The 15,389-nt window shown below is 40.2% G+C and overlaps 1 protein-coding gene across 3 annotated transcripts in view; it reads left to right on the plus strand.

The window, feature by feature from the left end:
• Positions 1 to 15,389, plus strand: part of LOC122542272 (glutamate receptor ionotropic, NMDA 2B-like) — a 396,244-nt gene that overhangs the window by 226,619 nt on the left and 154,236 nt on the right. For all 3 annotated transcript variants that reach the window (XM_043679844.1, XM_043679846.1, XM_043679847.1), the window contains one exon: positions 1,903 to 2,501. In XM_043679844.1, coding sequence (XP_043535779.1) covers positions 1,903 to 2,501 — 599 coding nt within the window. The remainder of the gene's footprint in view (positions 1 to 1,902; positions 2,502 to 15,389) is intronic.

Here is a 15,389-nt window from a genome sequence, read left to right on the forward strand (position 1 = left end):
GGGAGTGTGGGAAGAGAGAGGGGAGGTTAAATTAAAATGGAGTTGGAGGGGGAAATAATGCATTCCAAACTCACTGGTGTCCGCAACTCTCAATCCCAGTATTTTTTTAAACCAAACTGTGGCAGAGAAATTATTACACACCTCTGGAACAGGTGGATCTTAACCCCAGCAGATGTAGGGACATTACCACTGCATGACAAGAATAAAACAAAGAACTGTGGATGCTTGAGATCGGAAACAAAAACAGAAATTGCTGGAGAAACTCAGCTGGTCTGGTAGCATCTGTGGGGAAAAAAAAGGGATAACACTACAAGTCTGGTGACACTTCATCAGAACTGATGAAGATTCTGATGAACAGTCTCCGGCCTCAAAACATTATCTCTGCTTTCCTCCCACAGCTGCTGCCAGACTGCTGAGTTTCACCAGCAATTTCTGTTTTTACACAACAAGAACCCTATAATTCCAGGTTTTATGAGTGGAATTGAATTTCCATCAGCTTCCATGATAGCATTGGGACCTGTGCTCCCAGAACTTTGGCCTAGTATCTAGATTACTCATGTGGTATTACCACTATACATCATCTCCACTTCTGAGGCAATTGCAGTGGTGTCACTACCTCCTTGTCTACTCTGAACTGAGCATAGGCTGGGTATCAAAGATGTGACTTTTCCATTTGGTTCAATTATTCAACGTGCACCAAGGGATAGTGTCATTGGAGTTGGTTCATGTCTATTCCAGTAGCATAATCAAACCTCAGATACAGGAAAATTGCGATAAAGGAATTGCACTGAGGAGTCAGTCTCTCTGAGTGGAGCAGACAGCTGAGATTTAGATTAGATTAGATTACCTACAGTACAGAAACAGGCCCTTTGGCCCAACAAGTCCACACCGACCCTCTAAAGAGTGACCCACCCCCCATATTTACCCCTGATTAATGCACCTCACACTATGGGCAATTTAGCATGGCCAATTCACCTAACCTGCAAGTTTTTGAATTGTGGGAAGAGGAAACTCATGTAGACACAGGGTGAATATGCAAACTCCACACAGACAGTTGCCCAAGACTGGAATCGAACCTGGGACCCTGGCACTGTGAGGTAGCAGTACTAACCACTGAGCCACCGTGCTGCTCATTCGCAAAGAATTTAGATTTAGCAAAGCTGGAAATAAGAGATGAACAGATGTAGTTGTAGAAAGAAAGGTGCGATAGAGATAGGCACAAACAGGAAGTGAATATCAGTTTGAGTAACATGTCAGCTCCGCCATTTAACAATCAGAATGTTGAGGACATAGGATCCCTACAGTTTGGGAGCAGGCTATTCTGACTCTCTGAAGAGTATCCCACCTAAACTAACCCTATCTCCATAACCCCACATTTCCCATGGCTAACCCACACATCCCTGGACACTATGGGCAAATTACCATGGGCAATCCACCTAACCTGCACATCTTTGGACTGTGGGAGGAAACCCATGCATGCACAGGGAGAATGTGAAAACTTCACACAGTTGCCCATGGATGGAATTGAACTCAGGTCCCTAGCACTGTGAGGTTTCAGTGCTAACCACTGAGCCACCATGCCACCCCATCATCAGAGCAAAGAATGAATGAAACAAGAGCAAAATATTGCAGGTGCTGGAAATCTGAAATAACAGAAGATACTGGAAATACTCAATGGAGAGTGGAATAAAGTTAACATTCCAGATCAATAGCCTTTTGTCAAAAAGTTTGAATGAATATCTATTACAGAGAGAGGCCAATGGACAAGGAGAAGAAAAAGGGACGGGTGGAAAATGAGATGGAATTCGCTTAGAAAATAAAGCAGAAGATGCTAGAAAAGTTGGTGTCTAAGTGACAGTGGAATAGCTTAGTTCAGTAACTCTGCTCTGTTCTGTATTGCAGGATGATTCATCAATGTTCTTCCAATTTGGACCGTCCATTGAACAGCAGGCCTCAGTGATGTTGAACGTTATGGAGGAGTATGACTGGTATATATTTTCTATTGTAACAAGCTACTTCCCTGGATACCAGGAGTTTATCAATAAGATCCGAAGCACCATTGAAAACAGTTTTGTAGGTTGGGAGATGGAGGAGGTCATGTCTCTGGATGTTTCAATGGACGATGGTGAGTCCAAAATCCAAAACCAATTGAAGAAGCTTCAGAGCCCTGTCATCCTCCTTTTTTGCACCAAGGATGAGGCTACCTATATCTTTGAGGTGGCTGAGTCAGTTGGCCTCACTGGCTATGGCTACATCTGGATTGTGCCAAGTACAGTCACAGGGAACACAGATATTATTCTGCCCGAATTCCCGACAGGATTAATTTCCGTTTCCTATGACGAGTGGGATTATGGACTCCCAGCCAGGGTGAGGGATGGAGTGGCCATTATCACCACAGCAGCCTCGACAATGCTGGCTGAACGAAGGGAAATCATGGAACCCAAAACCAGCTGCTACAGTGTACAGGAGAGAAGGGCTCATCAATCAAACACTTTGCACAGGTAGGACCTGATTCTAAGATTTTTGCTGTGGAATTGGCAAGTGTTGACACTCATGACTAAGTAACAAGTGTTGAGTTGCATTGTTGAAATGCAGTATTGGTAGGGACAGGACATGCCAGGTGAAAAGCACCTCGGCAGGTATATGCACAACCTCATAAAACACATGCTGTCTATGTATTTGCCTTTATCAATGTCTGCACTTGTTAACTTCTGACAGTATTCTAACATATGCTGCTAGCCATTTGCTAATATTCTCTGAGTACTACAGCACACCTTACAAGGTGGCAGTTAGCCATTTCTCAGGATTCCCAGTGGTGAATACAATTAAATGTCGCTCAGAACACGGTCATCATTTCAAGGTCGTGATTGGACAGCACCATCAGATTTCTTCAGTCTGGACCCACCCCATGAAGCAGGAATGGTTTAGTAACCAGAGCTTATAAGTATAGCTATAACTGTTTGTTGAAGAAATATTGGGAAATTTCACAATCCTGTCATTCTTTAATGTGCAATTTATGGTTTCTGAAAGGCATGTTTCATTCCTGCTCTTGGACCCTACAACTGACCCGAAGGCAGATTACCTCCATTCTAGCTTCCAGAGATTGGCAGCCTCCAATTGGCCTTGGTTCAGAGATAGAAGCAAAATCTGAGGCTGGTGGAAGAACGGAGACTTGCAACTGCACCAGGAATATACAGCAAAGTTACATCATGGAAATTGGACTTCTGGCCCAGCCAATCCATGTGCTTGTTTATTCTCCATGTGAGAAAGTAGTCTAAACCATGATTACCAATGGTTAGATTGTCCCTTCAGTCTCCCAGCTGAGGTAATTAAGATGGAGTTAGTAGCAGGACGGGCCAACAGCTGTAAAGCCACCCTTCCATATCAAAAATTGATGGTAGGTGCGGAGGCGATGAACCAATATTGTGCCGATCCTTTGTAACATGGGAAAAGCCAAAAGAGGAACCAACTAATAATTATCCCTTTAATTCTTTTCCTTCATCCACTTATCCAGGTTGACCTTTAATGTTGACATCGCTGTTAGCTGAGCCACTAACCATAATTGATTTCCACACTTTGCATAAAAATGCTTCTCATACCCTATGGTCTAAATCGCTAATATTTAATCTTGCACCTACAAACCATTAATACTGACCTCACAGCTAATGGAAACAGCCCACTTCCATCTGTCTCTTCCTTGGATGATTTTGAATGTTTCTAGCATCTTCACTCAATAATATGCATTTATCTAATGGTAGAAAGGAGTCAATTCGTTCAGTATTTGTTGTGCTAAATTTCTTCAATTACCAGTGTGGTTGAGTTTTACACTCACCAAAGGAAAGCCTAATACTGTACTCATGATGTTGAGATTTTGTTAAGTTTTGAGAGAGTGTATGTATGTTTTTGTATTCCTTAGGATACAAGAGGTAAGAATCAACCAAGATTGAAATACTTTACAATTTAATTGGTTTTAGTGATGCTTTGAAACCTAGATTTGCAGATAGAGATGCCTCCAATCTTTACCTGAAACACAACTCAATCAGAAGTGATCAATTCCTTTTGTGGAGGGGTAATTGTTTTTTGAGACCTTCTTTGAACTGCTTTTCATTCTGTCTCCTATGAATGATTATAAAGTGTCTATTTTTCTTCCTGGCAGAAAAAGTCTATTTAGAGCTTACCTTCCTCTTGTGTGATGAGAAGACGTATGTCTTTGCTGGTTTGCTTGTCTTTAAAACATCCTTCCAACTTAGAGCAATAACGATACTCATGGTACTTTGTGAGCGTGGTCAAGTTTAACAGTTGCCCAGCATGCCTTGTGACTTTGGTTAAGTTTAACAATTGTTAACCAAATTCTTTTTTTTGTAACAAGTTAATCCAGAGTTTTTGGTTCATCTATCTGGTAATCCTTAAATGCAGGCATTAAAATGGCAATGTTCAAAATCCTTCAATATGTTTAACATTACTAAACCATTGCATCCTATAGGGAACCCTAGTGAAATGCGAGAGATATGGTTTGTTCCATGAAGTGCCAATGTTTCAGACCTAATTTAAACATAAGCATCTTTGTGATGTGACTATCAATGTAGAGAACCTGCAACAGTTGACCAGTCAATTTATAAAATTGGCATTAATTCAAACAACAACCTTGGCCTTAAGGCAGTGGTAAGGACAATTGCTTTTATATTAATCGGATGAGTTAAGTTCTCATTTTTATTGCATGCAGTTCTGGTGCTTCGTTGATAACATTTGGCTATTCACTCCCATTTGTTTGCAAAAAGTGAAACCCAGTAGATCAGTCTATAACATGTGGAAATAATAGTTATTCTAAGAACACAAATGAATAGAATTGCTATATAATTTAAAATGAAAGTTACATCATTTATTGCAATTCTTTGATGTTTCTGAAGGGGGATTTGATCAATGATGGCACAACTTTATTCTCGATGATGATCTGGGAGCAAGTCCACCCCATGAAATGTTGAGCTTTACTGTAATTTATCTTTAATGCATTACATTTTAACAATGGAATAAAGTACTTGTGATGTATGACTTGATTTTTTATTTCTCTTACATACATATATGGTATTTGCAAGTTTCTGAGTGTGAACTCCCAACAACCAATGCCCTGAGACGTGAGATAAATTTTGAAAACAGGGCTTGTTGTTTATAACAAAGCAAGTGTCCTGTATGTTTGGTCTCCTGTGACCTGGTGCTGGCAAGTTAAGTGATAAAGCATTTTGTTTTTGTGGCTAGTGCCAATCCAATTCTACTTGTGGGCCAGCTTGAGCTGCAGTCAGGGAACTTATAGTAATAACTAATCCAATGTATTGATCTTCTGCTCAAAATGTGATTTTCCTCAGTTAAGTCTAAAGAGAATCTAAGCAGAATCTGAGACCTAATGGTGGCTATCTATACCGAGAATTACATAAGTAAGAGCTATGGCCTTACCTGATTTAAGAGTGACCCATAGACAGCGAAATAAAGGGGCTTGATGCATTGTGAAAAGTCATGCCAGCAGTGCATCAAGTATGTAATAATAAAGTTGGCAAATCAACAACTTATGCAGCAAGCTGTATTAACTAAAATGCAACATTACATTGCCAGTGTGTCAAAATTATAAGGTACAAACATATGCGCTTTCATTCTTTATATTGGATAATTATTGCAGACATCAAAATGCATAAGTAGGTACGTTAATTCATGAATGCAGCTTCCAGAGATAAGTGATGGCCTTCTCATTTGTTCAGATTAAGGTGAATCATCCACGAATTTGCGTGTAAAGGGATCACTCCTCGGTAATGTGTAGCATTTTTTGTGTCTCTCTGCAAGTGCATGTGGGGGTTACACTGAGCTCAAGTGTTGGTACATGTGGGGAATTTGTTTCTTTCTTCTTCCTAGACTCTGTTGACAGAGAAAAAGTTATCCATCGAAAGTGAACATTAAATGCACTGAATGTTGTTAGAATATATCATTATAGACATATTTTATTTCAAAAATGAGAATTTTGAAGTTGTAAATAAGTGATTAAATTTACTCTGGGTTGTAAATAGGGGAGTGATTGTGCAATGATGGAAGAGGTTGTAAAAGGTTTATTCAAGAGACTGCTGTCTTAATGAATAATTTTTCAGGAAATGTACTTAAATCATAAAATCTGTGAAAGTACTTTTTTGAAATTTGACATTATATAGAATGCAATAAAGTTCAAATTTTTTCAGTATGGTAAGTGGCGCCATGAGGGTCTTGACTACATTTATGAACAAATAAATGTTTAATTAGGAGCATAAGCAGGCCATTCAGCCCCTCAATTGACCTGATCCATCATTCAATAAGATCATGGCTGATCTGATTGTGGCCACCATTTCACATTCCAACCTATTACCAATAACTATCGATTCACAACTCACTGACAGAAAATAATTCCTCCTCATTGCTATCTTAAATTTAAAGAACTTTTACTTTTAAACTGTGCCACCTGGTTCAAGTCTCTCCCACAAAGGGAAACATCCTTTTAGGATCCACCCTGCCAAGTATCAATAGCATTTCTCATTCATCTAAACCCTAATTATAAAATTTAACATTAAAGGTTACATTCATAATGTACATTTTGTGTCAAGCACTCTCCATTACATGTAATACAAAGGAGTTTACTGAGTTCCAAAACTGGGCTGTAATTTAGAGGGATAGCCTTAATGGATAAATTTGCAGCAATGTTGTTATGGTCACATTGCCACTTGCAGGATTCCAATAGCTTTCTCCTAAAACTTCTTTTGGCAATGACTAACTTCAGAAGAACTTGTTGTGGGAGAGAGCCTCTTCCCTTTGCATGTTCAAATTTGTTGATTTTCTTTGGCACTTTCATGGGATGGTCTCCACCTTTAGAAATCAGGGCGTTAATCTATTACTTTAATGATAGCCAGATTGTGTTAGGTGAGTTTGTTTTAGGCTGTAGGATTTCTGCCACCTTAACAAGATAAACCTGTCTAATTGGGGCTCACATGCAATGATGCTTATTTTACACTTTGCAGTATCTTAAAGGCTATGTAACTTTTGTAGTCATGGACAAAAGTATTTATCCTGCTCAGATTATTAGGAGATAAATTAAGTTTAATGTTGAAATTGCACCTTGACTTTCATTTCAAAGGAACTGGAGTATAAAAGTAAGGGAGGGGCTGTTAAAACTATACAAGGCACTAAGTCAGACCACACTTGGAATACTGTGAACAGTTTTGGGCCCCTCAGCGAAGGAAAGGCATTGGAAGCAGTTGAGAGAAGGTTCACTTGGTTGATCACAGATATGAAGAGAATTTCTTTTCAGGAGAGGTTGAGTAGGTTGGGTGTGTACTCAGTGGAAATTAAAAGAATTGAAACAGATAGTTTTCTTAGGAGACTTGACAGAGTCATGCTGATAGATTGTTTGTGGGACAGTCCAGGACCAGAGGACATAATAACAGAGTAAATGTCCATCAGGACAGACAGGGGAGGAATTTCTCCTCTCTAAGGGTAGTGAGGCTGTGAAATTTTTTACTGCAGAAATTGGATCATTAAGTATATTCAGGGTTGAGACAACTAGATTTTTTATCAGTTGGAGAATCAAGGGTTAGGGAATAAAGACAGGAAAGTGGAGTTGAGCATTATCAGATCATCCATGATCTCATTGAATGGTGGAGCAGACTTGATGGGCTGAATGACCTATTTCTGCTCCTATGTATTATATGGTTTTATGGTTTTGATTGTAGCCCAATTAACTGAAAGCAATGTTTGTCTGATTTTTAAAGAACTAAAGGGTTTACTTTCATTTGTAATTAATACGGTTGCTCAGGGGTGTCTTAGAATGGACGTATTGTCTCTCCGAGCTTGTTACTGGGAAAAAACAAAGGAGAACAACTCTGTATTTATGGTTTGCTCTATCACGTTTTCATTTCACAAGGTCACAGTCAGGGAATCTTATATAAATGATTAATTTAATTTATATAGATTCCCTAGTGCAATCTCGATTTTCCTAGACTGGACCTTAATATTAAGCAGTCCATGATTTGAATGCTAATGGTGGACATCCATATCCAGAATACTCTGCAAATTGGAATATGTCTTATCTAGTCTAATGGAAACTACCAAGCAGCCACAGAACTGAACATCTGTCTTCCAAGAAATGTACTTCAGTGTAGAAGCAGACCATTTGGCCCTTAACCTCCTTCCACCTATCGCATTCCCAACGCTCCTCCCTACCTTTTATCTTAGCCTGCTTGGCACACCCTCCTCACTCCTGAAGAAGGGCTTAAGCCCGAAACGTCGATTCTCCTGCTCCTTGGATGCTGCCTGACCTGCTGCGCTTTTCCAGCAACACATTTTTCAGCTCTGATCTCCAGCATCTGCAGTCCTCACTTTCTCCATCATACCAGTGTCCACTTTCTACAACTCAACTAGTTCCACTGTCATATCCTTTGCCACATAGCTTTGAAAATCTTTTTCTCACAGATCCAAATTCCTTTTTAAAGTGATAATTAAACATGTCTTCACCACACTCTCAGGCAGTGCATTCCAGATCCCAACTAGTTGCCGGGTGAAAAAATGATTTTTTTTTGGATCTTTTTCTAATCACCTTAACTCATTGTCTACAAGAAGGGTCATTCTTGGCCCTTCTGCCAATGGGAACAGCTTCTCTCTGTTTACTTTTTCCAGACCCTTCATGACTCTTCTCTCAATCTTCTTTTCTCTAAGGTCACTAGCCCACAGCTTCCGTAAACTATCCACAGTGCCCTCATCCCTGAAACCATTCTCGTAAATCTTTCTCACACCCTCTCTAAAGTTTTCATATTCTTTCTAAAGTGTAGCACCCAGCATAGGTCACAGCATTGCAGTTGAGACAAATCCAGTGTTTTACAAAGGCTCACCATACTTGCTCTTATACTCGACATGCTCTACCTGGACTAAAGTCCAGGTTCTAAGGTGCGCTCTCTTAGTCAGTTTCTCAACCTGTACTTATTTATTTATATCCAGACACCTGTTTTTTTTTCCAGTCACCTCCTTATATGTCAGCAAGAAGCAAGAGTAGACCATTTAGTACTTTGTGCCTGCCCTGCCATTCAATGCCAGATACGAAGAGAGTTTATTTTGAGGAGACGTTGAGTATGTTGGGTGTGTACTCAGTGGAGATTAAAAGAATTGAAATAGATCATGGCAGACCTGATTGTTGCCTACTCCTACACTCCCACCTACCTCAGGTGATCTTTGACTCCCTTGTTAACTAAAAATCTATTTACCTTTGCCTTAATAAGTATTCGGTGAGGCGAAAGTGAGGACTGCAGATGCTGGAGATCAAAGTCAACATTAGACTGGTGCTGGAAAAGCACAGCAGGTCAGGCAACATCCAAGAATCGATGTTTCGGGCATCAGTCCTTCATCAGGAATGAGGCTGGGAGCCTCTAGGGTGGAGAGATAAGTGGGAGGGACCTTTATAAGTATTCAATTATCCCACTTCCACCACTCCAATGGGATGAGGATTCCAAAGACTCAAACCTCCAAGAGGAAAAAACATTGTCCTCATTTAATTTTGTTTTATTTGTTTACCAGACATGGAGCATTACTGGTTAGGTCAGCATTCATGACCAAATGGCAGTTAAGGGTCACCCATTTTGCTGTGGGTCTGGAGTCACATGCCAGCCAGGTCAGGTAAGGATGGCAGTCTCCTTCCCTAAAGGATGGTAGTGAACCAAATAATTTTTTCCTGACAATTGGCAACAGGTCCATAGTCATCATTAGACTCGTATTTCTAAACATATTATTTAATTCAAATTCTGCCATGACAGGTTTTGAACCCAAGTCTCCAGGGTATGACATGGGTCTCTAAATAAAGAGTCCAGCAATAATACCACTAGGCTGTCACTGCCTCATGATAGTCATACCTAGTTCTAGGTCTCTTGTACAATGGGAATCATCTTTTCACTATCCACCCTGTGTGAACCCAAGTGCCACCTGGATTTTCTATGTTTTCATTACAATTGCGTTCTTTGTTTACAATTTCCTCATTCCATTTACCAAAATGTAATGTTCCACACTTCTCTGCATTGATTTCATCAGCCACTTATCTGACCATTTCTTAAGTTGCTAGACCATCTTCACAGATCACAACACTTCCAAGTTTTGCAAATTTTGAAATTGTACAATAGCTCATTAATAGATATCATAATCAAACCCTGAAGATCCTATTATTTATCTTTCTCCATGTTGAAAAACACTTGTTCACCAGTGTTTTCCATTTCTTGTCACTCAGTCAGACTTGAATCCAGACCATATTGATATTGTCCCTTTTATACCATGCGCTTCAACTTTACCGGCAAGTCTGTTATTTGGCACTTTATTGAATGCCTTTTGAAATTTCGTCAAACATATTACCCTCGTCAATCTCGATTTCTCATAAGAAAACTGAAGCAAGTTAGTTAGCTTGTCTTTAACAAAATCCCATGCTGTCTGTCCTTAATTAATCTACATTTGTCCAAGCAGTTTCTAATGGTGTCTCAGTGTAGCAAGTGCATGTGAACTAATTAATTATACTGATATAGGGGATTTCACCTCTTAAATTTGGGGCAGAGAATCATGATTGATATCATTTCATGCTTAATCAGTTCCTGCACTGGCTTCGGTTACCATGAAGAACTTTCCTTCTGAATCTTTCCCTTCTCCTGAGGCATGATGACCTTCAGGTTAAACCGCCACCAGTTGTCTCTGTCTAATGAGAAAGCAACCCTATTAAAATAGATACCTGTAAGACTATGCTAACTTTTCCTTTGGGTTTGGTTGGCTGGAAAGATGATTTGCACTGCTGATGTAACACTATCATGGTGGGTTCAATTCCTGTACTAGCTGAGGTTACCTTGAAGGATTCTCCTTTACAATCTCTCTCCATGATTACCCTCAGTTTAAAACACCTCTAGTTGTCTCTCTCTAATGAGAGGTGAGCCTTCCAGTCTGGTAAGACAATGGTGACATTACCTTTACTTAAATCCATTACAGGGAATTAAAAAATGAAAGTTTCACTGAAGCAATGTAGTTACCAATCAGTTGGTGCAAATGAGATGGCTAAGATTTTGCCACTTGGTTCACCAGGACCTTTCCTGTCAATATGTACCTTCTGTCTTATTTCTTGAGTGCTGCAGTGTGGGACTTATCAGGGCTTGACTTACAGAATACAGTTTCAGAAAGAGCTGATATACTCTTGGATGGAGGTTAGTTTTGTTGATTGCATGATTGGCTGGTGGTTGGTTAAGGTATTTTCCATTGGGTTGTTCACTGATAGCCCATTATCAGTGTCCCATTCTGACTGCCTAAATAACAAAACAAAAAACTTTGGATGTTGGAGATCTGAAAGAAACAAAAACAGAAATTGCCAGAGAAACTCAACAGCTCTGGCAACATTTGTGGAGCGTGAAACTGAGTTTCCTGTCCAGTGACCCTTCTTCAGAAAGGAATTTCCACTCTGATTTCAATTATCTTACCCTAATTCCAACCAGCTTGTTATGATTGCTATTCCAGATATTTTAAAAAAACTCTACCTGTACAGACATGCAACAACTCATCTCTGGAGATTAGAATCCAGGTCTTTTGATCCAGAGGTCGGGACACTGCCAAAGCACCACAACAGCCCACAATTACTGTTCTAATATAAATTGCTTTATTCAATACAGTATTATCGCTGCAATTAACAAGTACTGATGTAATGAGTAAGTATTGCATCCATCTGGTTTTTGACATTAAAAATACTGCTCTGAGGTCCTTTAATTCTTTCCTTACATTGGCTTACACTCACAAAATAGGCATCAACCAGAATTGATTAAACAGCAACATTACATTGACAATTTATTATCCATAGAGGAAAACAGTTATTTAATCTTTTTCATATTTAATAATTACCACAGACATCATAATGCAAACATATGTGTCTGAAGGATTTACAGAGTTGTTTTTAAGCATTGAACAGTTACTTTGTTGACAGAGAATAAGTAATCAGTTGAACCCTTGCATGGGAAATCATGATGGCTCAGCGATTAGCACTGCTGTCTCACAGTACTAGGGATTGGGTGTGATTCCAGTCTGTGTGTAGTTTGCACATTCTCCCTGTGCCTGTGTGGGTTTCCTCTTGGTGCTCCAGTTTCTCCTACAGGCCAAAGATGTAAAGGTTAGGTGGATTGGCCATGTTAAATTGTCTATAGTGTCCAGGAATGTGCAGGCTGGGTGAATTAGCTATGGGGAATGCAGGGTTACAAGGATAAGGTTGGGGGCCGGGGCCTGAATGGGATGCTCTTAAGAGGGTTTGTGTGGACTCAATGGGCTGAATGGCCGGCTTCAAAACACTGTAGGGATCTATATTAACATGTGAAACTGAATATGATGTCATAGGAAGATGTTGCATCTCAAGAAGGAATTTTGAAATTACAGAAGGCAAATTAAATTTACTCTGGGGTGTGTGGAAGGAGGCAACAATCTTTTTCAAGACATTGCTAATGGCTTCCTGCAGTGGGTTTGCAGGCATGTTGGAAAGGTCAATCTTGTTCTTAATACTGCAGTATCTGAACAAAAAGGCTGACAATTTCCTACCTGAAGCCTCTTTTGACAGCGCCTGACTTTGTGAGAGGTCAGCATGTCAGAGAAAAGCCTCAACAGCTTTGAAAGTGCCGCCCTGTCGAAATTTGATTGCTAATTTACCATGCTGCCTTTGGCAGGTGAAATGTTAATCTTGTCACTTCTATTTTAATAATAAAATGGAATTTTATTTTAATAATGCAAATCCTTTCAGCTGGATGAGTTTGGTCTAGACAATAGCTGAATAAAATATCACTAGGAGTCAGATGCAGGCTTTTTTTACAACAGAATAAAATCAAGTTACAATTCTGAGTTCACTCATTGATGTTATGAAGGCAAAAGATCCCCAAACTAAATACACAAGCTTACAATCGAGAGCAGGAGTAGGTCACTTGACCTGTTAAGCCCGTTTCACCATTCTGTCAGATCATGGTTGATCTGATTAATTCATGTTCCCGAATATCCCTGATAAAACTTTCTTATCAAGAAACTATCTACCTCTGGCTTTGAAATATTCAAGGACTATTTTTCCGCTGCCTTTTGAAAAACAGTCATTCAAAGTCATTCAAACAAGCCCAAGTTCCAAGACAAGTGCAGATGGTTATTATGCTTGGAACTGGACTTCCTGAATGATGTTGCATCTTCCAAGAATGGAGTAGCAGGTGACTTAGGCAATTTAATAGATTCAGTCCTTGACAACTTTTAACCATGAAGGCAGACATCACAAAATTAAGGCCTTGAAGTAAGAGTGAAAAGTAAGTCAGAGGAAATTCTGTCACACTGATGGTGTCGCCAGCAAACTTGTAGGTGCAACTCAGATGAAATTTGGCCACACAGTCATGAGTGTATCATAACAGTAAGGAATTGAGTACGCAGCCTTGTGGGGCACTGGTGTTGAGGATTGTTGTGGAGGAGGTGCTCTTGCCTGTCCTCACTGATTGTGGTCTGTGGGTCAGGAAGTCAAGGATCCAAGTTGCAGAGGATGGAGCAGAGACCGAGGTTTTGAAGTTTAGAGATACTTTTGATTGAGATTATAATATTGAGAGTAGAGCTGTAGACAAAACTTTTCACTGTACCTAGGTACATATGACAATGATAAGTCAAATCAAATCAAAATTGTGATCAAACTGCACAGGGTTTTTGTCAGACTGCAGCTTGCATACCATGTCCAGTTCTGGTCATTAAGTGACAAAAATAATTGCTGGGAGCAGCACAGAGAAAAGCCACAAGGCTGATGCCCATATCCGGGGTTGGAATGTTGGAAAGACAGGGGACATTTCTGCCTGGATGGAAGGTGCATGCGAGTTATCAAGTTTTGTCAGATAGATTCTCCTGAGATTGAAGAATCAGAAAAAGAGATCACTAATGAGAATGAATTCAGAACTGATGTCAAGAAATGCCTCTCCACACTGAAGAGTGACCAACATGTAGAGTAGGATTGTGATGGTGTATTAGGAGCAATGCCCTTGAATCACTGGACCTATTGCAATGGGAAAGTGCAGTATCTTTTGAATGATTAAATTGAAACCCTATCCGGATCCTTTATGATTTTAAAAACTTCTATCAGAATTAGCATGTTCTTCTTCAAAGAGAACAATCCCAACCTTCCTAGTCTACCTTCATAACTGAAGTTTCCAATCCCTGTAAACGCCTTCTACACTCTTTCCAATGCCTTCACATTATTCCTAAAGTGTAATGCCCTTGCTCTTGTACTCTATGCCCCTATTAATAAAGCCCAGCACACTGTATATTTTATGAACTTCTCTCTCCAACGATCCTACAATCTTCTGGCTGATGTTTATCATGAAGGATTCTCCTTCCCAACTTCCTACCCTTGAGTTAAGCCATCACCAGTCATTTGTCTAATGAGAGAGCAGTCCTATAGCCTGCTAGGTCTACAATGACGTTACCTTTACCATTTTACTACACATGTTTCTAGTTAAGGTTTGAACGGAGTCACTGGTCAGGATGTTCAATGCCACTGTGATCGTCAGTGCTCCAGGCACAGTGCTTCTTCCAAAGCCACATGGCTGAAAATCTTACTGCAGGGACTGGCAGGTTTACATGATCATATTCCTAGTCACGGAAGGACCCTGCACCTCTCTGCCAGTACCTGCTAAATCTTCGGTCGACCATGTCTTAGGACACTGCTCCATTCTTGGTAGACCCTGTCTTGATACATTGCTCCATTGTTGGTAGTCCCTGTCTTGGTACACTGCTCCAATCTTGGTAGACCCTGTTTTGAAACATTGCTCCATTCTTGCTAGACCCTGTCTTGGAATACTACTCCATTCTTGCTAGACCCTGTCTTGGAATACTACTCCACTCTTGCTAGATCCTGTTTGGTATATTGCTCCATTCTCAGCAGACCCTGTCTTGTTACACTGCTCCATTCTTGGTGGACCCTATCTTGGTATACTACTCCATTCTTGATGGACCCTGTCTTGGTATACTACTCCAACCTTGGAGACCCTGTCTTGATACACTGCTCCATTCTTGGTATACCCTGTCTTGATTCATTGCTCCATTCTTGGTGGACCCTGTCTTGGTATACTACTCCATTCTTGCTAGATCCTGTCTTGGTATATTGCTCCATTCTCAGCAGACCTTGTCTTGGTATACTACTCCAATCTTGGAGACCCTGTCTTGATACATTGCTCCATTCTTAGTTGACCCTTTATTGATGCATTGCTCCATTCTTGATAGACCCTGTCTTGGGACACTGCTCCATTCTTTGGAGACCCTAACTTGGTATACTACTCCAACCTTTGAGACCCTGTCTTGATACACTGCTCCATTCTTGGTAGACCCTG

Source organism: Chiloscyllium plagiosum, chromosome 39 (genome assembly GCF_004010195.1).
Source record: "Chiloscyllium plagiosum isolate BGI_BamShark_2017 chromosome 39, ASM401019v2, whole genome shotgun sequence".
Classification (NCBI taxonomy): domain Eukaryota; kingdom Metazoa; phylum Chordata; class Chondrichthyes; order Orectolobiformes; family Hemiscylliidae; genus Chiloscyllium; species Chiloscyllium plagiosum.